Raw genomic sequence first — 24,083 nt, 5'->3', positions numbered from 1 at the left:
CAGAATTATCACATGATCCAGCTATCCCACTTCTGGGCACATACCTGGAGAAAACCGTAATTTGAAAGATAACGCACCTCAATGTTCACCGTAGTACTACTCACAATAGCCAAGACAACCCAAATGACCATCGGCAGATGAATGGATGAAGATAATACACACATACACACAATGGAACATTACTCATCAATAAAAAGAATGACATAATGCCATTTGCAGCAACATGGATAGACCTAGAGATTATCATACTAAGTGAATGTCTACTAAGTTAGACAAAGACATATGGTGTCACTTATGATATAAATGAACTTACTTACAAAACAGAAACAGACTCATAGAAACAAACTTGTGGTTACCAAAGGGGACAGGTGAAGGGTGGTGGGGAGAGGATGGATTTGGGGGTTCAGGGCTGGCATATGCACACTATTTTAACTATTTTATGTGAATGAATGGTTAGCAGAGATCTGCTGTATAGCACAGGGAACACTACCCAAGATTCTGTGATAGCCTCTATGGGAAAAGAATCTGAAAAAGAATGGATATATGAATATATATATATAACTGAATCACTTTGTTGTACAGCAGAAATTACATTGTAAATCAACCACAATAAAACTTAAAAAATGAAAACCAAAAAGCAACTCTGTTGTGCATTAACATCTTCATTTTTATTTTTATTTTTGTCTTTTTAGGGCTGCACCCATGGCATGTGGAGGTTCCCAGGCTAGGGGTCTAATCGGAGCTGTAGCCACCGGCCTACGCCACAGCCACAGCAATGTGGGATCCAAGCTGCATCTTTGATGTACACCACAGCTCATGGTAATGCTGGATCGTTAACCCACTGAGCAAGGGCAGGGACCGAACCCGCAACCTCATGGTTCCTAGTCAGATTCGTTTCTGCTGTGCCACAATAGGAACTCCCAACATCATCATTTTTAAAATAAGAATGTGATACCAACATATTAAAATAACAATTAATATTTCACACTTAACATACCAACAAAGAAAAAACCTGATGATACCAGGTGGTATTGAGAAAATGAGGAGATAAGAACATTCAAGCACTGCTCAGGGGAGAGTAATTTGCTTTAACCTTTGAAAACAGTTTGGGGGGGGGTGTAGCCCTAAAAAGATGGAAAAAAAAAAAAAGAACAGAATAATGTCCTTTGCAGCAACATGGATGAAACTAGACACTCTAATATTAAATGAAGTAAATCATAAACAGAAAGACAAATACCACATGATTTCACTTATATCTGGAATCTAATATACAGCACAAATGAACCTATCCACAGAAAAGAAACAAACTCATGGACTTGGAGAACAGACTTGTGGTTGCCAAGGGGGAGGGGAGGAGAGAGACTGGAATTTGGGGTTAATAGATGCAAACTATTGCATTTGGAGTGGATAAGCAATGAGCTCCTGCTGTATAGCACAGGGAACTACATCTCGTCACTTGTGATGGAACATGATGGAGGGTAATGTGAGAAAAAGAATATATACATATATATGTATGTATGTATGGATGACTGGGTCACTTTGCTATACAGCAGAAATTTACAAAACATTGTAAATCAACTATAATAGAAAAAAAAAACCTTAAAAAAAAGTTTGGTAAAGTATACTAGAGTTGACAACACAGCATCTTATAAGCCAGAGACACTACTTCTAGTTATATGTAACTAAATATCTTACAGGAGACTTACATGAGTATATCTCATTGCAGCATTATTTCTTAAAGTGAAGAACTGGAAACAGATGTCCATCAACAGAGGACTAGGAATGGTCGGTTTCCAGGCTGCCTATTTAAGGAACTTGGAATGTCACCAGTCTATTCAAACAAGTAAAAAGCTAACGGACTGAAAAAAATCAAGTCTTCTTGCACTTGTAACAAAGGGGAGGACAGAGAGCAAACCCCAGCTCCCAAGACTGGGGAGCCGAGCAGGTGAATACAGGGAGTTGGGACTTACCAGAGCAGAGACTCTCAAGGAGGGCAAACTGCAGGGGAACCAGCTCTGGGAAGGAAATCCTGAACTGATGAATAGCTGGAGGTTCAGTGCAGACAAGTCATACGGGAACCTGTCAAAGGAAAGCTCCCACGATATTGTGAGATTTATCTCTAGGAGCTCAAACAGACCCAGTAAATACTGGAGAAAAATCCTCACAAGCCCCCAGCAGGGTAAGAGAAGGGCAATCCTTTTGAAGTTCATCAACACCCTCTGTTCTTAATAAGGCTTGCCTTCAGGAGAAACTAGTTAACAGAGCTTAACCTGCTGGGATAATATCAGAACCTAACTGATCTGGGGGAAGGGGCATACTCAACTCCAGCTGGCCCTAGTCATCCATTCCCACCTAAGGAGGTAGAAAAAAAGGGAAACACTTGTGAAACTCACAGTCCAGAGGTATAGGCTTACCATAAGACTGAGACCTGATCCTAAAACTATAGAATGCCTCCTCCCCCAACACCTCACCACCACATCACTAAAGGCCTATCTACTCAGTACATCATGTCAGGCTATCAGGAAGAAATTACAAGGCATACAAAAGGCAAAAAACATAAAGAGATACAGAGCAAGCATCAAAATGAGGCATGGCAGGGATGCTGGAACTATCAGAGCAGGAATTTAAAACAACTACCACTAATATGATAAGGGCTTTAAAGGATCAAATGAACAGCATGCAAGAACAGATGGACAATGTAAGCAAAGTGAGGGAAATCCTAAGAAAGGACCAAAAAGAAATGCTAGAGATAAAAAAATACTAACAAAACAAAAATGTCTCTGATGTATGTATTAGTAGACTGGACACAGCTAAGAAAAGAGTCTCTGAGTTGGAGGATATATCTATAGAATCTTTGAAAACTGGAAAGAAGGAGTTCCCGTCGTCGCTCAGTGGTTAACAAAACCGACTAGGAACCATGAGGTTGTGGGTTCGATCCCTGGCCTTGCTCAGTGGGTTAAGGATCCAGCATTGCTGTGGCTGTGGCATAGGCTGGTGGCCACAGCTCCGTTTAGACTCCTAGCCTCGGAAACTCCACATGCTGCAGGTTCTGCCCTAGAAAAGACCAAAAAACAAACAAACAAACAAAAAAACCCAAAAAACAACTGGAAAGAAAAGCAACCAAGAATATAAAAAATTGAATAGAATATCCGAGGACTGTTGGATATTTAGAAAAGGTATAACATACTCATAATGGGAATACCAGAAGGAGAAGACATAAAGGAACAGTAGAAATATTTGAAACAGTAACTGGTAATCACTCGCTAAATTAAGGTCAAACTCAAAACCACAGAATGAGGAAACTCAGAGAATAAGTAGAATAAATGCAACCCCCTCAAACCAAAAAAAAAAAACAAAAAACAAAAAACCCAAACCCCAACTATACCTGGGCACATCATTTTCAAACTACAGAAGCTCAAAAATAAAAATCTTGCAAGATGGAGGTCCCGTTGTGGCGCAGTGGAAACGAATCCGACTAGGAACCATGAGGTTGCAGGTTCAATCTCTGGCCTCGCTCAGTGGGTTAAGGATCCGGCATTGCCATGAGCTGTGGTGTAGGTCGCAGACATGGCTTCGATCCCATGTTGCTGTGGCTGTGGTGTAGGCCAGCAGCTACAGCTCTGATTTGACCCTTAGACTGGGAACCTCCATATGCTGCGGGTGGGGCCCTAGAAAAGACAAAACAAAAAAAAAGTAGAAGTATTTTTTTTCTTTTTTCTTTTTTTTTTTTTTACTTTTTAGGGCCACATTTGCAGCATATGGAGATTCTCAGGCTAGGGGTCAAATCATAGCTGTAGCTGCTAGCCTATGACACAGCCACAGCAATGCCAGATCCAAGCTGTGTCTGCAAGTGACACCACAGCTCACGGCAATGCCAGATCCTTACCCCACTGAGCAAGGCCAAGGATCGAACCCGAAACCTCATGGATGCTAGTCATATATGTTGACCACTAAGCCAGGATGGGAACTCCAAATGAAATATTTCAAGTGCTAAGAGAACTGCTCCTTCTAATCTAGAATTCTGTACCCTGTGAAATTATCCTTCAGAAGTGAAAGAGAGGAGTTCCCTCATAGCTCAGCTGGTTAAGGATCTGGTTGTAACTGCTGTGATTCTGATTACAGCTATGGCGAAGGCTCAGTCTCTGGCCTGGGAACTTCTTCATGACTCAAGAGTGGACAAAAAAAAAAAGTGAAGGAGAAATAAAAAGTTTTTCAAAAAAAAAATTAAAGGAATTAGTACCAGTAGATACGCTTTGCAAACATTTTTTTTTTAATTAAAAAAATTTGGGGAGTTGTTGTCATACATAGCGTAGTGGAAACAAATCTGACAAGTACCTGGGGGGGAGAGGGGGAAGCAAACAGGGCCAAGGCTGTCTTGAGACACCTGGGCAGGATGGAAGCTGGGAAAATAAATGTCAAAGCTCACCCCTTCCTCCCTCCAGAATCCTGGTGGGATTCCCCTTTGGCCAAACCCAACAGGAAGCCAGGGGGCAGGTGAATCTGTCCATGGGGTCTGTGAAGTGCAGTATTCCAAGGCAGAGAGGAGGGTGGAAAACAGTAAAAAGTGGATCATGAGAGCAAAGAGGAGTTCCCATCGTGGCGCAGTGGTTAACAAATCCGACTAGGAACCATGAGGTTGCGGGTTTGATCCCTGGCCTTGCTCAGTGGGTTAACGATCCAGCATTGCCGTGAGCTGTGGTGTAAGTTGCAGACTCAGCTTGGATCCTGCATTGCTGTGGCTCTGGCATAGGCCGGCGGGCTACAGCTCTGATTCGACCCCTAGCCTGGGAACCTCCATATGCCGCGGGAGTGGCCCAAAGAAATAGCAAAAAAAAAAAAAAAAAAAGAGCAAAGAGAAGATAGTCATCACATAAACATTATCGCTAACGAGGCTACGCATTCTTTTACGTGCATCCTGGAGCCCCTGAGCAAAGCTTCTTTTTATACCAGGAGTAGGATTTTTCATTTTACCCGTGATGCCAAATTGTTTTCCAAAGTACTTGGACCCACAGCAACGAGTAAGAAATCCACATCTTCTTCTTCTTTTTTTTTTTTGTCCTTTTGCCATTTTCTTGGGCTGCTCTCGCGGCATATGGAGGTTCCCAGGCTAGGGGTCGAATCAGAGCTGTAGCCACCAGCCTACGCCAGAGCCACAGCAATGCTGGATCTGAGCCGCGTCTGCGACTTACACCACAGCTCATGGCAACGCCGGATCGTTAACCCACTGAGCAAGGCCAGGGATTGAACCCGCAACCTCATGGTTCCTAGTCGGGTTCGTTAACCTCTGCGCCACGACGGGAACTCCCCACATCTTCTAATACTTGCATTGCCAAATTTTTTTACCTTTGTTAATTCCAGCATATATAAAATGGTATAAGCAGGTTACCTACTTTGAATTTCCCTGATTACCATTGTAGCTAAGCATTTTTTGGAATGCTTAGTAGTTAGCGGAGTTTCCCATTTTGAGAAATACTTATTTTTTTCTAAAGTTTTTTTTTTTTTTTTTTGGCCACCCTGTGCCATATGGAGTTCCCAGGTCAGGGATCAGATCCAAGCAGCAGTTGTGACCTATGCCACAGCTGTGGCAAACACCAGATCCTTAACCCACTGTGCTGGGCTGAGGATCAAACCTGTGTCCCAGGGCTCCAGGGACGCTGCTGATCCTGTTGCACCTCAGCAGGAACTCCACCATTTGTCTTTTATTATTTTTTTTTTAGGGCTGCACCTGGGGCATATGGAAGTTCCCAGGCATATGGAAGTTCCCAGGCTGTGGTGTAGCTGCTGGCCTACACCACACCCACAGCAACACAGGATCTGAGCCGTGTCTGCGACCTACACCACAGCTCACAGCAACGCTGGATCCTTAACCCACTGAGCAAGGCCAGGGATCGAACCTACGTCCTCATGGATGCTAATCAGATTCGTTAACCACTAAGCCACGATGGGAACTCCCCATTATTTATCTTTTACTCATTTTTTTTTAAGTTTTAAATACATCCTAGATGTGAACTGTTTGCCCTTTAAATGTGTTGCGAATATTTTCTCACATTTTGTGATCTGCCTCTTTATTTTCTTTACAGAGGTCATTTGATGAACAGGCAATCTTTTTTTTTTTTTTTTTTCCCTTTTATATGGCTGCACCTGTGGCACATCGAAGTTCCCAGGATAGCGGGTCAAATCAGAGCTGCAACTGTTGGCCTACGCAACAGCCACAGCAACCCCGGATCTGAGCTGCGTCTACAACCTACATCAGACCTTCAACCCACTGAGTCAGGCCAGGGATCAAACCTGAATCTTCAGAGACAATGTCGGATCCTTAACCTGTTGAGCTGAAATAGGAACTCCATGAACAGGTGTTCTTAATTTTAATACAAATTTATCAATTTTTTCCTTTTAGGATTAGCATTCTTTTGAGGTTCAGTTAAAAGCTCTTAATTCTAAGTCAGAAAGTCCTCTATATTTTGATTTTCATCTTAAGTTGCATATAAAATCCATCTGGAATTTATTTTTCTGTATGCATCCAGGTACATTTTTTCCATATGCAATTTATTGTTGTTCCATAACAATTTACTGAACTGTCCCTTCTTTCCATGTGATCTATAGTGCTGCCTCCAGTGCATACAAAAACCCCATTTATAACTCTGTTCAGTTGGTCAGATGAATTTATCCCTGCACAAATAGTATACTTAGTTACTAGAGCATTTAAATGTTATTCCTGATGTCTGGTCCTCATGTTTTTTTTTTCCCTTCAGGAATGTCTAGCCTATTCTTAGCCCTTTGCAGATATTTTCTATTCACCCTAGATTCTTTCAGACCTTTGGGGAAAGAAAAAGTACATGAGTCATCTATTAATTCCATTTCTGTTGGAGTGTTCATTTGTTTACCTTTTTCTATTTCTATTCAACAGTGATTATTCTAAAAATTTTAATATGCAGTTAGCAAACTCTGAAGTTCATCAACATCTTAAAATTTCTCCCATCTTTTATAATATTGTCAAATAATACTTTAAATTCCACTTTTTTTTTTTTTAAAGAAATCCCAAATCTACTTATTACTTCTACGGTATTTTTAAAGACAATGCTTATTTTTTAAAATTTTTTGCTTTTTAGGGCCACACCTGTAGCACATGGAGGTTCCCAGGCTAGGGGTTGAATGCGAGCTGCAGCTCCCCACCTATACCATAGCCACAGCAACGCAGGATCAAAGCCACGTCTGGGACCTATACCACAGCTCATCGCAACCCACTGACTTAACCCACTGAGTGAGGTCAGGGATCGAACCTACATCGTCATGGATATTAGTTAGGTTCTTTACTGCTGAGCCACGATGGGAACTCCAACAATGCTTATTTTAATTATAGTTTTAAATAGATAAAGCTAGTCCTGCTACAAAATTCAAGAGGAATAAAGGAACATACAGTAAAAAGTCTCCTTAACACCTCTATCCCTCTGACACCTAGGTGTCCTCCCAATAGTGTATTCTGGAGGTACTAAATGTGTAAAAAAGGACACATATTGTACTTTTCCCTACTTAATACAAAGAGTAGCAAATCATACACACTGGTCAACTTCTTGCTTATTTAATCTTGAGGTTTATTCCTTATCAGTTAATAAAGTACATACTTTCTTTTTACATATGAGTATGATTTCTGTTTGTTTACCAAAAAAATTTTTTTTTGGTCTTTTTGTCCTTTTAGGGCCCCACCCACGGCATGTGGAGGTTCCCAGGCTAGGGGTCGAATTGGAGCTGTAGCCACTGGCCTATGCCACAGCCATAGTAACACCAGATCCGAGCTGTGTCTGTGACCTACACCACAGCTCACGGCAACGCTGGATTCTTAACCCACTGAGCAAGGCCAGGGATCAAATCCGAAACCTCATGGTTCCCAGTCGGATTCGTTAACCACTGAGCCACGATGGGAACTCCACCAATTTCCTTGTTTAATGTGCTTCTTGTAGTCCACTCTTTCCTTCTGGATTCAACTGCCTTTGTTCCTGAAGAACAATCCTATTTAAATTCTTTCAGGAAAACCTGAAAATGAGTTTTTCATCCTCTTTTGAATGATAAAATAACTCTGTATAAAATTCAAAGCTAACATCAATTTTTTTTCAGCACTTACAAGTTATTTTATTGTTTTCTGGCCTATATTGCTGTCACTGAAAAGCTTGCTACCAGTGTAATTATTCCTTTGTAGATAATGTCTTTTAGAATCTTTCCATCTTTGGCAACTGTACATTTATTTTGTCTAGAAGCAGACTTGCTTTCACTCTAAGTATTTGCTATGCTTTTTTAATTTAGTTTTTTTTTTTATGGCTACACCTGCAGCATATTTAAGTTCCTGGGGTAGGAGTCAAATCGGAGCTGCCCAGCTTACACCACAGCCACACCAAATCTGAGCCTTATCTGTGACCTACATTGAAGCTTGTTCAACACCAGATCCTTAACCCACTGAGGACAGGGATTGAACCCCAAGGACACTATGTTGGGTTCTTAACCTGCTGAGCCACAACAGTAACTCCTATGCTTCTTTGATTCATATTTCCTTTATAAATTCTGGAAAAATCTTCAAATCTCTTCCCATAGACATTATTTATATTGGAATAACTCATTTTATTCTCCATGTCTCTAAGCCTTTTCCTATTTCCTACCCCCTTCCTCTGTTCTAACCTGGGTATGTTCCTTATTTACCTTCTACTTAACCAATTCTCTCTTCATATATGTCCAATTTTTGGTTTAATCTCTCCTCTGAGCTCTTAATTTCTTTAATGATGGACTTTTTTGTTTTAAAATACTTAGCTTTGCAAATCTACTTGGTCTTTTTCATAATGCCATCTTTTCTAACAACTTTTATGCTTTCCTCTCCCCACCAATCGTTTAAAAAAGATTTTTATTTTTTCCATTATAGTTACAGTGTTACTTTCTACTGTACAGCAAAGTGACCTAGTCATATATTCTTTTTCGCACATTACCCTCCATTTTAAAAAGATTCCCATCAATCATTTTAAACATTCTTATTCCATAGTTATCCTGCATTACATGTGTGGAATGACAAAGTGTGCAGACCAACTGCACCTGTAGGCTACTTACACGTAGCACTGTTCTACAATGTGTCAGAACATCTGGGGGGCTCTCTGTGCAGATTTTTGTGACATTGATGACAACTGTGGGTGGACAGCAAAGTGGAGAAGACACTTCTGACAATGGTGGCTTGTATGTGGAGAGCAAGAATCTCTTAAGAAGGTATAATTAAGTATTTCAGGTCACAGTCTTCCTTAGCTGGCAACATGAAAAGGAGGAGGCAGGTGGGAATTCAGCAGGTATTGAAAAGGCCACATTACAGTGTAACTTTATAAAAAATCTGACAGGTCTCCTGGTGAAGAATGTTTACTATCACTTGCTTCCTCCATTACTCTAGTCCTCTAATAGGATAGGATAGTAGGCAAAGGGCCAGTCAAGAATACTAATAACAGGCGTTCTCTTGTGGTGCAGAGGGTTAAGGATCCAGCATTGTCACTGTAGTAGCATGGGGTTCAATCCCTGGCCTGGGAACTTCCACATGCCAGCAGGCCCAGCCAACAACAACGAAAAAGGATACTAATAATAAAAGCTTACAGAAATTTATTTGCAAGTTCTCTTTCCTCATCCCCTGGCAAACAAGAGGATCACATCATACAATGGCATTCATACTTAGCAACTAGCAAGCGAACACTTAATATTATCCCAACTGAAGCAGGAAGACCAAGCTGATGAAAAATATTTCAAAGCCAAATGACTTATGGGTTATCTGCACCATTATTCTCATTATGGAACGCAGGGAACGGATCACACATATACTTAGCATAATGAAATCTAAAATGCACACCTTATTATATTTTAAGAGTCATAAACATCACCAACTTAAGACGACAGAATTCCCAGGAATAAGCTTTTTTATTTATTTTTTTTAATTTTTCGTCTTTTTGCCATTTCTTGGGCTGCTCCCGCGGCATGTGGAGGTTCCCAGGCTAGGGGTTGAATTGGAGCTGTAGCCGCCGGCCTACGCCAGAGCCACAGCAACGTGGGATCCGAGCCATGTCTGTGACCTACACCAGCACTCACGGCAACGCCGGATCCTTAACCCACTGAGCAAGGCCAGGGATCGAACCCACAACCTCATGGTTCTTAGTCGGATTCGTTAACCACTGTGCCACGACAGGAACTCCCCAGGAATAAGCTTTAAGGTTTGCCAAAATATGTGTTAGGTGGACTAAATGTCTAAAATGATCTTATGTTACTTTCACCTTAAAGCATCTGAGGCAGGTATGGTCACGACATTGAATATTTCAAACTTTTAATTTTTTTAGTTTTGGTCATACCCACGGCACGCAAAGTTCCTGGGCAAGGGATTGAACACGGGTCACGGCAGTGACAACGACTGGATCCTTAACTGCTAGACCTCCAGGGAACTCCAATATTTCAAACTTTCATTTTTTCATTTTTATTTTTAGGAGCACACCAGCTGTACATGGAGGTTCTGAGCCTAGGGGTCGAATCAGAGCTGTAGGTGCCAGTCTACGCCACAGCCACAACAATGCCAGATCCAAGCCATGTCTGTGACCTATACCACAGCTCATGGCAACGATGATCCTTAAACCAGCGAGGCCAAGGATTGAACGCGCATCCTCATGGATCCTAGTTGGGTTCGTTATGGCTGAGCCATGAAGGGAACTCCTATTTCAAACTTTTAAACTGCAGTCTTTTCCACTATTAGACTGAGAACTACCTTGTTTTCCTGCAAGTGTGGTTTATTGTAATCTAAATCCATTCCCCCAAAGACCATTCAACATTTTTATACTATGCTACCCACAGCACAACTATGCTACCCAGAAAAACAAGTGAATAGTTTATTAAGAATTAATAAAGACCACGCTACCCAGAAAAACAAGTGAATAGTTTATTAAGAATTAAATGAGGGTATGGAATGTGATACAGTACAAGTAAGACACTCAAGATGGGTATTATAGTACTACTCACACAAAAAGTTAAATCCCTTCCAAAAAAAAAAAAAATCACAAGACAAAAGAAAAAACAATTTCATCATTATAAAGCAAGATATTTCATGCAAAATCTTCAAAGAAATCCCCAGCCCCCCCAAATCCCTCAAGCTCCTAACAAACAAAAAGCTATCTGAAATATTGCCATGCTAACATATTACCCACAGTATAATCATTCATAGAAAAACAACACACTAATTAAGCAGTGGATCAGATGAAACAACATAGGCTGCAATATCATAAACTCAAAGACCACATGATTTTACATGATAATTCCAGATTCACTCATATAGTGAATAATATGGGCTAAATGTTGAGAGATAAAATACGTAAATATTAAGTCCATTAATGCATCTCATTATCTTCTAGTTATAAAACCTGGAAGCTTCCAGAATCTGAAAAATTATATAAAATTTGGCATACTCCACTTGTACTCCAAGAAATGACTTTAGGATCGTATTTGCAATTAATAGAGAGTCATATAAAAGCACTTCATGATCAGGAATTGACCTCTTAAATAATGATCACAATTTACATCATAGGAACAACTCCAGATATGCATTTACTGTGATTAACTCTTACTCAAGACAAGAAACATGATTTTCTAGCACTTTATGTACAAGTTACTGCGGAGGCCCAGTTAATTTAGTTTGAACAAAATGTAAAAAACAAATGTGCACTGGCACAGAGAGTGAAGGAGAACATCTTCATTAACAAAGATTTAAATAGTTAACAATCTTGCCTTGACTTCTGAGGGAAATAGTGTCAATAGACTGCCAAGCTGTAACTCATGTCTCAGTACCAAGATGCTTTAGCATATTTCATGGAAAAGATAGCTTTACGTTAAAAAACAGGAATGGCATTTAATGGGACAGTATTCCCCTCTACAGCTGCCAAACAAGCCTGGTCACCAGGTGGTACACAAGCAAAGCATATTTCTAATCGGGCATAACGTCCTAAGGAGGCAACCCAGGAGCAGAAGCACCCATCTCACTGCTCCTGCCCATTCAGGAGGCCAAGAGAGAACTGGGACACCTATATTTCATGGTTTTGGGCTGAGCTTACCTATGGTGTATAGACTGGCTATAAGAGTAAGGATGAAGAAAAAGAACAGGAAAAAAATACTTAGGAGAAAAAACTACCCACTCCCATTTGCTATTTTTTTTCTCTTTAGATTTAAGGAACAGTTTAGAAAAATTTCAGGATTACCCTTCTCACCTCTGAAATTCAATGTCTTATTTACATTCCATGAAGAGAATACTATAATTGCTGAGTGGCAGGATTTAGCCTCTCTAAAAAATAGAAGAACTTGCTCTAATTTTCCCAAAATGATGTGAGAAAAATTTTCCAATGTGCGACCCAGAGTTTGAGGCCAGTAAAAAAGTGTCTTTAGTAATCACGACCATGATAGTTAGAGCTCTTTGGAATGTGTGTTTTACATAAAAAATTATCACAAATTAAACTCCCAGAGTATTCATGAAACAAGCTGTTAAATAGGAAAGACTTCTAATAAGAGATATATGCTTCCACTAGAAAATTAAATCTGATAAATCAGTCTTTCCCAACTGACAATGTCTCTGCTAACAACTCAACATAGCCTCTGGAATCAAATGTAAAAAGATCACTCAATCATGATGATGCAAGATGAAGTACAGATGAGCAGGACATATGAAAAAAATCTGTAAACCGCTGTAGTTCTAAACAGTAGATTTATATTACAAAGCAATGTAAATAAATATTGGGCTAGTACAAAAGCTCTTATTTACAGTTTTACAAATGAAACTGTATTCAGTGTAAAGGCTGTGCTTTAAAGAACACAGTACTCTATTAGTAAAATGAGTTCTGTTGAGGGGAATTACAGTTTCTGTTAGAATCAATGTATAATGTATAAAAGATTCAAGTTAACTCTGTTTATAATTTAGTACAGACAAACCCAGTTTAACCTGGAATGGCATCTGTTAAAGTGCTGAAAAAAACAGGAAATATTTAGAAAACACTGTACATTATTAAAGCTTTATCAAGTCAGAATGCTAAAACTCTTTCACATTTTTTATACTTTTGCCATAGGCTTGTGGACAAGATGATTTTTCTCAGCAAAGGAGTAAAACTTACAAGGCCACCAGCTGCTTAGATGATTTTAGGTTCGGTGGTGTTAGTTTCTTAAAATGACTATTTATCCATCAACCATACCTTCAGGCCTTACAATCTGGTAAGTAATTAAATACTCTGGATAAGCCTGAAAGAGAAAGATTAATTCAAATATTCGTAAACAATTTTTTTGAAATAATTATAAGAATTCTTAATTTTTAGGGAAGAGGTTCTAAATTAGTGGTGTGGATCAGAATCATCAAAGGGCATTTTCTCAAAACAGCCTTTCCTTGATTCCGATCCCTTAGATTTTGAATCAGCAACTCTAGGATGAGTACTAGATATGTGTTTGTTTGTTTTTAATAATTGAGGTGATTCTTTCTTCTTTTCCCTTATTCTTTTTAGGGCCGCATGTGGGGCATATGGAAGTTCCTGGACTAGGGGGTCGAAATGGAGCTGCAGCTGCTGGCCTGTGCCACAGTCACGTTGGATTCGAGCTGCATTTGTGACCTATGGTGCAGCTTGGGGCAACACTGGATCCTTAATCCACTGAGCAAGCCCAGGGATCAAACTTACATCCTCATGGGCACTAGTCGAGTTCTTAACCCTATGAACCACAACAGGAACTCCCAATAACTGAGGTGATTATGATATATATTCCAACTTCAGAACACTGTTCTAGAGATGCTTTTGACTGGGTCTGTATAACTAAGAGCAAGATGGAATTATACATTTCTTTGCAACATAAGTTAACTATTAAATATAGGAGTTTGATTAACTATATTTTTACAAAAGCTAAAAAACTCCCTCCAGTATAGCTGACAAAATATGAATAAGGTCTATAGGTTAGATATAATATTATACCAACAGGGAGTTCCTGTCGTGGCTCAGTGGAAACCAGCTTGACTAGCATCTATGAGGCTGCAGGTTTGATCCCTGGCCTCGCTCAGTGGGTTAAAGATCCAGCATTGCCATGAGCGGTAGGCCAGTGGCTACAGCTCAGATTTGACCCCTAGCATTGGAACGTTCATATATGCCACACGTATGGCCCTAAAAAGACCAAAAAAAAAAAAAATTATATCAATGGTATTTTCCTGACTTTTAACAACTTTAAGAGGATGCTCTTGTCTTTAGGAAATACACATTGATGTATTTAAGGTAAAGGAACATGGCTATAACTTACTTCAAAGCATTTCAGAAAAAAAACCTGTGTACACACATACTCAGGAGGGAAAGAATGAAGAAGGAGAATGAGAGAATGCTAAAATGTTAACATGTGGAAGATCTGGGTAAAGGGTATAAAGGAATTCTCTTCACTATTTTTGCAACTTTTCTGTAAGTCTAAAATTCAGTTCTTAAGGTAATATATTTTGTCAATTTAAAAGATTAGTAAGAGGTTAAATATCTAAAGCCTTTTTGAAGATGAACAAATAGAATGGAATTACCTGTTCTCCTCTGTAAATAACATATTCAGCTAATGCTAGGCCATTTACACTGGGTCGACCAGTGACTGAATGATGTCCTGGAGGAGAATGTGCCATTTTCATTGCACTGAACTGCAGGAAAGACTTTCCTAAGGTTACCCGGCAAAAGAGCAGCTGTCTGTAACACATAAAAAGGAAAATCACTTTCTCAAGAAAAAGCAGTATATGACAATCTTACATACACTGTATAAGCCTTTTAATGCATTTATATATAAACACTTTTTTTCCCCACCATGTCTGTGGCATCTACACAGGCCTTAGTAGGTTTTTTTTGTTCTTTTGTTTTTAAAATTTGAGCCACACTTGTGGCATATGGAAGTTTCCAGGCTAGGGGGCCAATCAGAGCTGCAGCTGCCAGCCTGCATCACAGCCATAGCAATGCAGGATCGGAGCAGCGTCTGTGACCTACACCACAGCTCACAGCAGTGCCAGATCCTTAACCCACTGAACAAGGCCAGGGATCAAACCTGCATCCTAACAGACACTTACGTCAGGTTTTAACCCACCAAGCCACAACAGACACTCTGGCATTAATAGTTTTTAAAGCTCCCTGGGTTATTCCAACGTGCCGTCAAAGCTGAGAACTACGGCTCTAGGATATCCAGGTCAGAAGCATCACCTAGGAACTTGATAGAAATTCAAGTTCTAGGGCTCTACCCCAGACCACTCAGGAGGCATGGTCTTGGAATTTGTGTTTTAACAAGCCCTCTAGGTTGATTATGAGCTTGCAATGTTTGATGGCTACTGTTTAGAATCTTTACAAGCAGTATCCTAACTACAGAATAATTCTCAATAATTAATCTTACTTGATGGTTTTATCAATTAGGGCCAAGTTATTTGAATGATTTTAAAAACTTAGTTAGACTAGGGTAACTAGAAGTAGGAAAAAATACAAAGTAGTTCCTTGGTAATAATGTGCTTTCTAAAGGGACTGTTGTCTTTTATTATAACTTTTTAAAGTAATAATATCACAAATTGAGGATTCCACTCTTCCACAGTGGAAGAGAGACTCCCTCATGCATTTCCGGGAAATGATTAGGTCTAGCAAGTAATGACATTTTAGCATTTGAATACTGGATGTTTTTTTTTTTGGCTACGCCTGCAGCATGCAGAAGTTCCCAGGCCAGGGACTGAACCTGAGCCACAGCAGTGACAAGGCCAGATTATTAACCACTAGGCCACCAGGGTAACTACTAACTCCTGAATACTAGATTTTTTTAAAGAGTCCACAGTCTCATATTTTCAAGGGCCACAATAAAATCTCTTTCATGCCCAGTGATATTTTCCATTCCATATTCTTTAAAGCACCATGTGTTCTAATGGTTAAATAAGCTGAAGAGACCAAGTGCTTTGAACTGTGCTTGGCCTATACAGATCATTTAATTATTAGCTATTATTACTGATGAGAGGGCCAAAAGCAACCCGAAGCATGTCTACCTTGGATATCTAAAGTTGTCAGAAACAATGCCTTGCCCTGAAAATGCCTCCAATGTAAAACCAGTTCTTATTTGATTCTTATCAAAATAAATGAAAACAAGTGATCTCTTACCTGTGACAAATGTAACAAGATCTGTCTTTGTGAACTGGACACCCAGTACCTCCTCCAATTCCATAAACATACTGATTGCTTTTGGAAGAGTTCTCAGCAAAGTAGATCCCAGCTCCAAACATGCCTCCTATGTAGGCATGCCTTTCATCGAAGCCTTTATGGATAATTGCATTCACAAAGGGAGACCCTAAAATGGATAACAATTAATTTTTTTCTTTTCATGGCTGCACCCGTAGCATATGGAAGTTCCCATGCCAGGGGGCAAATTGGAGCTGCAGCTTAGAAGTGGCCAAAGTAATCTTTCCACGCTCATTCTCTTCTTTATACCTCTTCTCTCCTATCCATCCACTTCTCTGCCTTTTATCACTTGCTAATACCGGATTCCATCTGCAAATGTGGCGTGTTCCTTCATTCCCTACATATTGACTTTCTTCTTCTTCCTTGCATGTGTGTCAAGAAGGTGCCTAACCTGGGAGGGGGAGGGATGGATTGGGAGTTTGGGACTGGCATATGCACACTGTGGTATATGGAATGACTGGTCAACAGGGACCTGCTGTGGCACAGAGAACTCTACCAAATATTCTGTGTTCTACTTAGGAAAAGAATCTGAAATTGAATGAATGTTTGTATATGTATAACTGAATCACTTTGTTGTAGAGCAGAAGTTATCACAACCTTGTAAGTCAACTATACCTCTCAATAAAACTTCTAAAATGGAAGGCAAAAAAAAAAAAAAAAAAAAAAAGAAGGAGCTTAACCAAGGGGTGGAGATACTGAGCAAGGGAACCGGGCCAGGGAGTGGAGTGAGGAAGTGAGTAGAAAATGCAATATAACAACAGATTCATTAAGATCAGTGCAGAGACTGGAAAATACACTGAATTCCATTTTACAGAAATGCTGAATAGAATAACTTACTTGAACTAACTTGGAAAAACCAAAACCATTTCTTTTTATAAAATAGAATAAAATCATTCATTACAACCATCAAGCCAATACATAAATAAATATTATGCTCTGTGCCAAGAGATTACCATGATCATTTTTAGGGTTTTGGAATGAGAAGTAACATTTAGATATTATATACCAATTCAGTCTGCTATGGCGATTTTACCAGGGGATTGTGAAATTTAAATGCTATGTTTTATAAAACTTTACTCTGCAATCAAAGGCAAATGAAGGCACAGATTGGAGCTATTATAAGCAACGTGTTTGAAGACCTGATAAACACTACATTAACATTCATCTTTGCCATAAACTTGAAAGACCAATCAACACCTGCCAACCTGCAACATAAACAGGAAATTTCAAGAATGACAAGTAATGGTGCTTTCAATTCAACGAAAGTTCTCAGAAAACTCCTCAGATTCAATGATAATGGCTCTTTTAAACTGAAGTTAAATGCAGTCTTGACACTTAGAGAATAATTTAAAGTCAGAATAGGATGTATACATTCTTCTAAGGCAATTTTCAGAGCTTATTTTGATTTTAATTTTAATTCAATCAAGCAGTTAAAAGTAAACGCACCATTTTTTCAGAGTAACTATATAATAAAACCTATTATACAAAGAAAAAATGAATAGTCAACATTCTTATTCTATATTTTTCCCATTAAGATAGCCTATTTATAAACCATTCATTGTAAAATACACAAATTCAAAACAGGTTGAAAATATAAACATAAATGTAAAAATCTACCGAAATAATTTCTATTAAAAAAAAATGAGATGTAGAGGAGGATGATGGTACAGTAGAGGAGAGGAATCTTACCATGAAATAGCATTCTTTCATTTGCATGGTTGTGGTTTTCCTCAGAAACTTCTTTTCTCCTGTGAGTATATCTTTCCCACAGTTTCTTGTTACAAACTTTCTGAATCTATAAACGGAAACCAGAAAAATAAAATCTTTAGGTCACAATAATTGTTTAACCACTTGTTAATTTTCACCAAAAATGAGCCCCATATGGCTAGAAAAGAAGCTAAACTTTTTTTCTGAAAGACAAATTATGTGTTATTTTTAGTCAGCTAAAAAATTTGGCCCAACCATAAAGATGAAAATAGTTACATTTTCAAAATCAAAAACTACAAAGGGCAAAAAAGCTATATAGAGTCTTATATAAAGGTCAAGAGAACTGTAAGCTGATTAAAATACTTCTGTTCTCATTACTTTAGTATCATCACTAAAAAATTCCAAATAAGACAGGCTGAGTTCTGTATAGAAGTGTAAGAAAGAGAACAGCATCTTTGCCCCACTGCTTTATCTGGCTCAAAAGACCATCTCTGTTTTTAATTAAAAGCATTTGAAATAGCCACACCAAACACATACACACCAATGTCCCTATCTGCTCCTTCTGCCTTTCCCTATCTCTCCGAGTCCTATAATTTTTATCTGGAGGAGAGTTAAAGATGGATGCTAGTTTCATTAGTATTTCCAGGGTCGAAATTTACAATCTTAGTACTGGTTCCTAGCTATATTTAAGGGTGCTACAGCCCCCTGCTGGTCCGACAACACCAGCTGGTGGCAGCTGGTGGTTTTTAGTCTTGGTTGAAATTAACTCAGAGTACCATACAGCCATAAAATCAAGGAACAAAACTGACATAAACAGATCTTGTTAATGTTGAAAAAAAAAAGGAATTAAAAATAAGTTTTATAATCGCAATTGATAAAAAATTCATTAAATATTGTATTAACGTACTTTTAAAGAGGAAGGAAAGAACTTTTTTTTTCAAATTCAGTAACTCTGGAAATCAAACACATATTCTCTCTTGCCCTTACCTTTAACAAACATCTACACATTTTGTTCCTACTTGCAGACAATATGGACTTGACTGAAATTTCCCTGTAGTAGGCATAATTATTTGTCTTGCTAAAAATTATGACATATATGTTGATGAATAGAAATTCCAAGATGTCATTCTTATGTCATACTATGCTATGAACTAATGAAAACAGCTCTCAAAATAATGACCCTCTCACTTGAATAATGTACACTCATTTTAAATCAACTGATTTTTAATAGTATGAACACAGCAATCCTGATGAATATTTTAAAGTATTTGCTGATTCAAAAAAAATAACATCTATTACTATACTCATAATAGTATATTATTATGAAATGGTAGTATAACGCAGCTGAGAGATTTGATACTATTAACTTTTGAGTTAAACTTCAGGTATTAGCAAGATATTGGCTACTTTTTAATTCTAAGTCATATTTATGATTATTAAGACTATATCAATGTGGTTAATATAAAATCATTATACATCTTGGAATTCTCGTCACAGTGCAGCAGTTAACAAACCCAACTAGTATCCATGAGGACGTGGGTTTGATCCCTGGCCTTGCTCAGTGGGTTACGGATCTGGCATTGCCGTGAGCTGTGGTCTAGGTCGCAGAAACAGTTTGGACCCAGAGTTTAGCCTGGGAATCTCCATATGCTGTGGCTGTGGCCACACACACACACACACCATTATACATCTCAAGTAGAGTATGCACTTTTGCTTGCTACATAGCAACCCCCCTCCCAAAAAACCCCCAGCAAAGTTGGAAAAGGTCCTGAGAAGAGTGATTGATTCTTTTTCTTTTTTTTTTTTTTGGTCTTTTGTCTCTTCTAGGGCTGCACCTGCAGCATATGGAGGTTTCCCAGGCTAGGGGTCTAATTGGAGCTGTAGACGCCGGCCTACACCACAGAGCAACGCAGGATCCAAGCCACTTCTGTGACCTACATCACAGCTCACTGGCAACTCCAGAACCTTAACCCACTAAGTAAGGCCAGGGATCTAACCAGCAACCTCATGGTTCCTAGTTGGATTTGTTAACCACTGAATCATGATGGGAACTGCACTGATTCTTTAAATTACTTGTAAAAGACTGTTTTGGGAAAGATGGAAGGTATAGAGGGCATATACTGAAATTACAAAAAAGTGGTATGTATGGGGACTCTCAGAAACCTGGAATAGTCACACATAGGATAAGTTCAAAACAAAAAAAAAATACCTATAAAGGTAGGAGTCCTCCCATGAGCCACAAAATTTCAACTTTGTGGGAGTTCCTGTTGTGACTAATCAGAAAATGAACCCAATTAGTATCCATGAGGATGTGGGTTTGATCCCTGGCCCTGCTCAGTGGGTTATGGATCTGGCGCTTCTGTGAACTGTGGTCTAGGTTACAAACTCGGTTCTGATCCCACATTGCTGTGGCTGTGGCATAGGCCAGCAGCTGCAGCTCCGACTGGACTCCTAGCCTGGGACCTTCCATATGCTGCTGATGTGGCCCTAAAAAGCAAAAAAAATTCAACCTTGTTACAATGGAGTACCCTAATAGTAGCTTATATATTTAAAGTCCTAAACCTATAGGATTTATTTTTATCTCGTGTTAAATTTTACCCTTAAACTTAAATATGTTCCACAGGGGCTGAATTACTGTTTATGAAAATAGTACAGGGACTTGAGGATCTTAAACTTCCAAGGACATGTTCTTTCTCCAAAATATCCTTTGATACCATGTGAAAGACTTACTGTGCTGCACAGATCCTTCTATTCTCTGCTTCAGGGTTTGAAAACTATGGTCCCAGCAAACTTTATTTTCACAAACTTATTACCTTGAGAATATTGTATCTGTTGAAGATTCCACCTGCATGGCCTCCATCCCTGTGCTCTCGGACTGTACTTTGCATCTGATGGAAAAAAATATTTCAAATATATATGCATTAGCTTTTATGTTTTTCCTGATTTAGAGAACATGATTTTTGACCCATGATTCTATTTTTGAGAATATAAAACCAGTTTTTAATATTTTTGTTGTTTAAGGAATGAGTTCTGTAAGTTCTGTAAAACAAATACTGTTTTCTAGAGATAGCTGTTAGATGGTACAATTCAAAGAGCCTGTCTTTCAACTAAACAATAAACTAGAAAGAACCATACACACAAACTAAAGGAAGAAAAAGAAACAAGCAAGTGCATAGGTGCACTAAACCTATAAAGCACAATTTGCATTCTGTTGAGAGTTGGGAATTTCTTGAGCTTTAGAGCTCTATAAAGTTTTAGTCAACTGTCTATCTTGGTGCTCAACTCACACATATAGGGTGTGGTGTTCTTTGAAGTGCATGACACTATTCAAAGATTTTGGCAGATTCAAGAATTTTTGGGAAAGCCAAAAAAAAAAAAATTTCCTGGATAAGTAGCATCCACATGTTCTGGGTCTTGTCAAGATCCTGGGCTTTGCAACTGCCTTCATGAAGGAAGGGAATATTAGCAATTTCTTCAACAGAATCCTATGTTAGTATTAACTGTAATGCTGAACCACATTATTAGGATTAAGGTTTACTGAAATGGTGTAGCTTAAATACTGATTTCAGAAGCTTTCCAGGTGGTACAGAATATAGCGACAGTTTAAAAAACCCTGCAAAATGTTCAAGTAGATCTGGAAGCTTCTGGGAAATTTAGCTATTAAACCAGCATTTATTTAAGGTATTTACCTCTTCCTCCACAGACTGAAACTCTTTATCATCAGGAGACAGATCTATGAGAATTGTTCCACTTCCAGAGGTGTTCAGAGTTAAGTATGGATTAAGACCTAGCAAATGAAATCGGAAATGAAAAAAAAAAAAAAGGTAAACAAAACCAATTAGCATCAGCCCAAAATAACCACGTCAGCAAGGTGAGTGACTGTCAGAAGCTTGCCACCGGTTCCACTTAGCATATTGGGTATAATATAGAATCCTGCCTTCAAATGAAGATGAGGAAGGTGGTAACTTTATGTAGGAAAGTGACCCTGATGTGCTAGATCAGACACAGTCATTCTGTGCCATAACGTTGCTACTCCATGTAGGAACGAATGTTCCTATCCAATTGTAGCTGGTAGCTCTGCCACTCAGGGGCAGCATATTTGTCTCTGTCATGGTTTCCTGAGCCTTTCAAGACAGTTTTAATTGCATTTCTACCAGATCCATGTGTTTTCTAGCAGAGCAACAATGTCAGTACAAAACTGAAGGTCTAGTTCCTCTTCATACTAACATTCTAAGGAGCCATGAGTTTTCCCTCCTCTTTATCATATAAAGATTATCTCATAAAATTTTATTTTCTATACTAGAAATGTCAAAGGTTATCTCAAATTTTAAACATTTTGCCCTAGTATATCCCAGGCAAGTAAAGTATATCTACCTTTAATCAATCCTCTTCTAGAATTCCAGTTTAAAGCATTCCTTAGCTTGTACCACCTGATTTTCTCGCTCTCTTTTTTTTTTTTTCTTTTTAGGGCCGCACCCATGGCGTATGGAAGTTCCCAGGCTAGGGGTTGAACTGGAGCTGCAGCTGCCAGCCTATACCACAGCATAGCAACTTGGGATCAGAGCCATGTCTGCGACCTATACCACAGCTGATGGTAACATGAGATCCTTAACCCACTGAGCAAAGCTGGGGATTGAACACACATCCTCATGGATAGTGGTCAGGTTTGCTACTGCTGAGCCACAATAGGAACTCCCCACCTAATTTTCAAAGCTCTCTTTTTTCTTCTTCCAGAGATGGGCCCTATCCTGGCTAGCATATATTCTTCCCTAAAAATTCCCTCATTTTTGCTAATGGAAGTGTATCTTTAACTCCAGCTGTACAGCCAGGTCTTCAATTATAGGATACTTCTAACCTTGGTGTCTATCACTCTCTCACAGCTTAACAGTGAACCTAAAATGTGGTTATGACACCTAAAACAATTCACCTTTTATACCCTGAACCTTACATACAGGAAATGTTAACAACTGGTAAACAAACACAATTTTCATTTTCCTTAAGTATCAACATTCAAGAGAAATAAAAATATTATTCAATGTTGTTTCACTAAGTTTCCTCAGTTGCAACATTGCTGTTTTCCAATAATTTTACTGCAACAGTTTAGAATTTAACTATTTACAACAAAAGAGATTTACGACATTACTTCATAGGCAGGCTTGAATACCTAGTCATCACCTATTACATTACCATAAGTTAAGAGAGATCCAAGTTCCAGATCTTTTAGAACCGTACAGTTTTAGAGCTATAATAACTTCAAAAGTGAATGGAAATAACAGAAACAACTTCAGAGCTGAAGCAATGTCCACATTTCTGAATGGCCAAGAAAGTTTACTTAGGTTCACAGAGTTAAAGGCAGCAGCTCAGGAAGCCTAACAGTAGTATACTTAGGATTTGTTCCCAGGTTTTAGGAATTCTAATCAGTACTCTTCTTATTAAATACACTCTTATGAATTTTAAAATAATCATTCAGTAGGCTGAGGGCTGCCTTTTTGCAAACTGTTAAACTGATAATAGCAATGATTTAAAATGAGATACCTTGTTGTCCAGAGATGAGTCTCTCAACTCCTTTAATTAGCTTGTGTCTATGTCCATAAGCATTGATTCCAATCTCCTTTAGTTCTTTATGCCCCATCTCAACTAATACATCCAAAGTGATCTTACAAAAGAGGATGAAACTGTTTAGAAGACTTGTTTAGACGACATTCATGTATTAGTGGTCTCACAATGTACTAAGACATACATGTGTTTCAGATTATTTTGAACAATTTATAAATAAAATCACACGAGTTATTAAACTGAAATTGAAAAGCTGCAGCTAATTAAACAGAACACTGAGTCAAAAACTACCAAAAATACCAGTATTTTCATTCAGCATAAGAACCTGAACAGAAATGAACTACAAAACAAAAATACATTTTTTCAAATTAATCACATTTAGGCACACTATTTCATCTTTCACCATCACTCTGCATCCAAACTATACAATGTCTTAATGTAATGTTCCTACAAACTGAACTACATTGATATTTTAGCAGCACTGTTCAAACTATTCCTTTTACCTCAAATATATTATTCCCACTTAGTGAGACTAAAGACATTTAAAAAATCCTCGGCAATTAAGATTTCCTTTCTTTGAATTTCTAA

The 24,083-nt window shown here is 38.6% G+C and overlaps 1 protein-coding gene across 1 annotated transcript in view; it reads right to left on the bottom strand.

Annotated features, from left to right (window-relative positions):
* Window positions 1-10,919: 10,919 nt before the first annotated feature.
* TNKS2 (tankyrase 2) overlaps window positions 10,920-24,083 on the bottom strand; it is a 64,212-nt gene continuing 51,048 nt past the window's right edge. The window contains exons 21-27 of the mRNA XM_047759861.1: window positions 23,475-23,595; window positions 21,629-21,726; window positions 20,753-20,827; window positions 17,922-18,027; window positions 16,155-16,341; window positions 14,567-14,723; window positions 10,920-13,269 (exon numbers count right to left, since the gene is read on the bottom strand). Of these exons, the coding sequence (XP_047615817.1) occupies window positions 13,207-13,269; window positions 14,567-14,723; window positions 16,155-16,341; window positions 17,922-18,027; window positions 20,753-20,827; window positions 21,629-21,726; window positions 23,475-23,595 (807 nt within the window). The 3' untranslated portion in view covers window positions 10,920-13,206. The remainder of the gene's footprint in view (window positions 13,270-14,566; window positions 14,724-16,154; window positions 16,342-17,921; window positions 18,028-20,752; window positions 20,828-21,628; window positions 21,727-23,474; window positions 23,596-24,083) is intronic.

The sequence above is a fragment of the Phacochoerus africanus genome, chromosome 15, assembly GCF_016906955.1.
Source record: "Phacochoerus africanus isolate WHEZ1 chromosome 15, ROS_Pafr_v1, whole genome shotgun sequence".
NCBI classification, from domain to species: Eukaryota; Metazoa; Chordata; class Mammalia; order Artiodactyla; family Suidae; genus Phacochoerus; species Phacochoerus africanus.
Note: the sequence above shows the minus strand (reverse complement) of the source record. Positions and strands in the feature narration are given on the sequence as shown.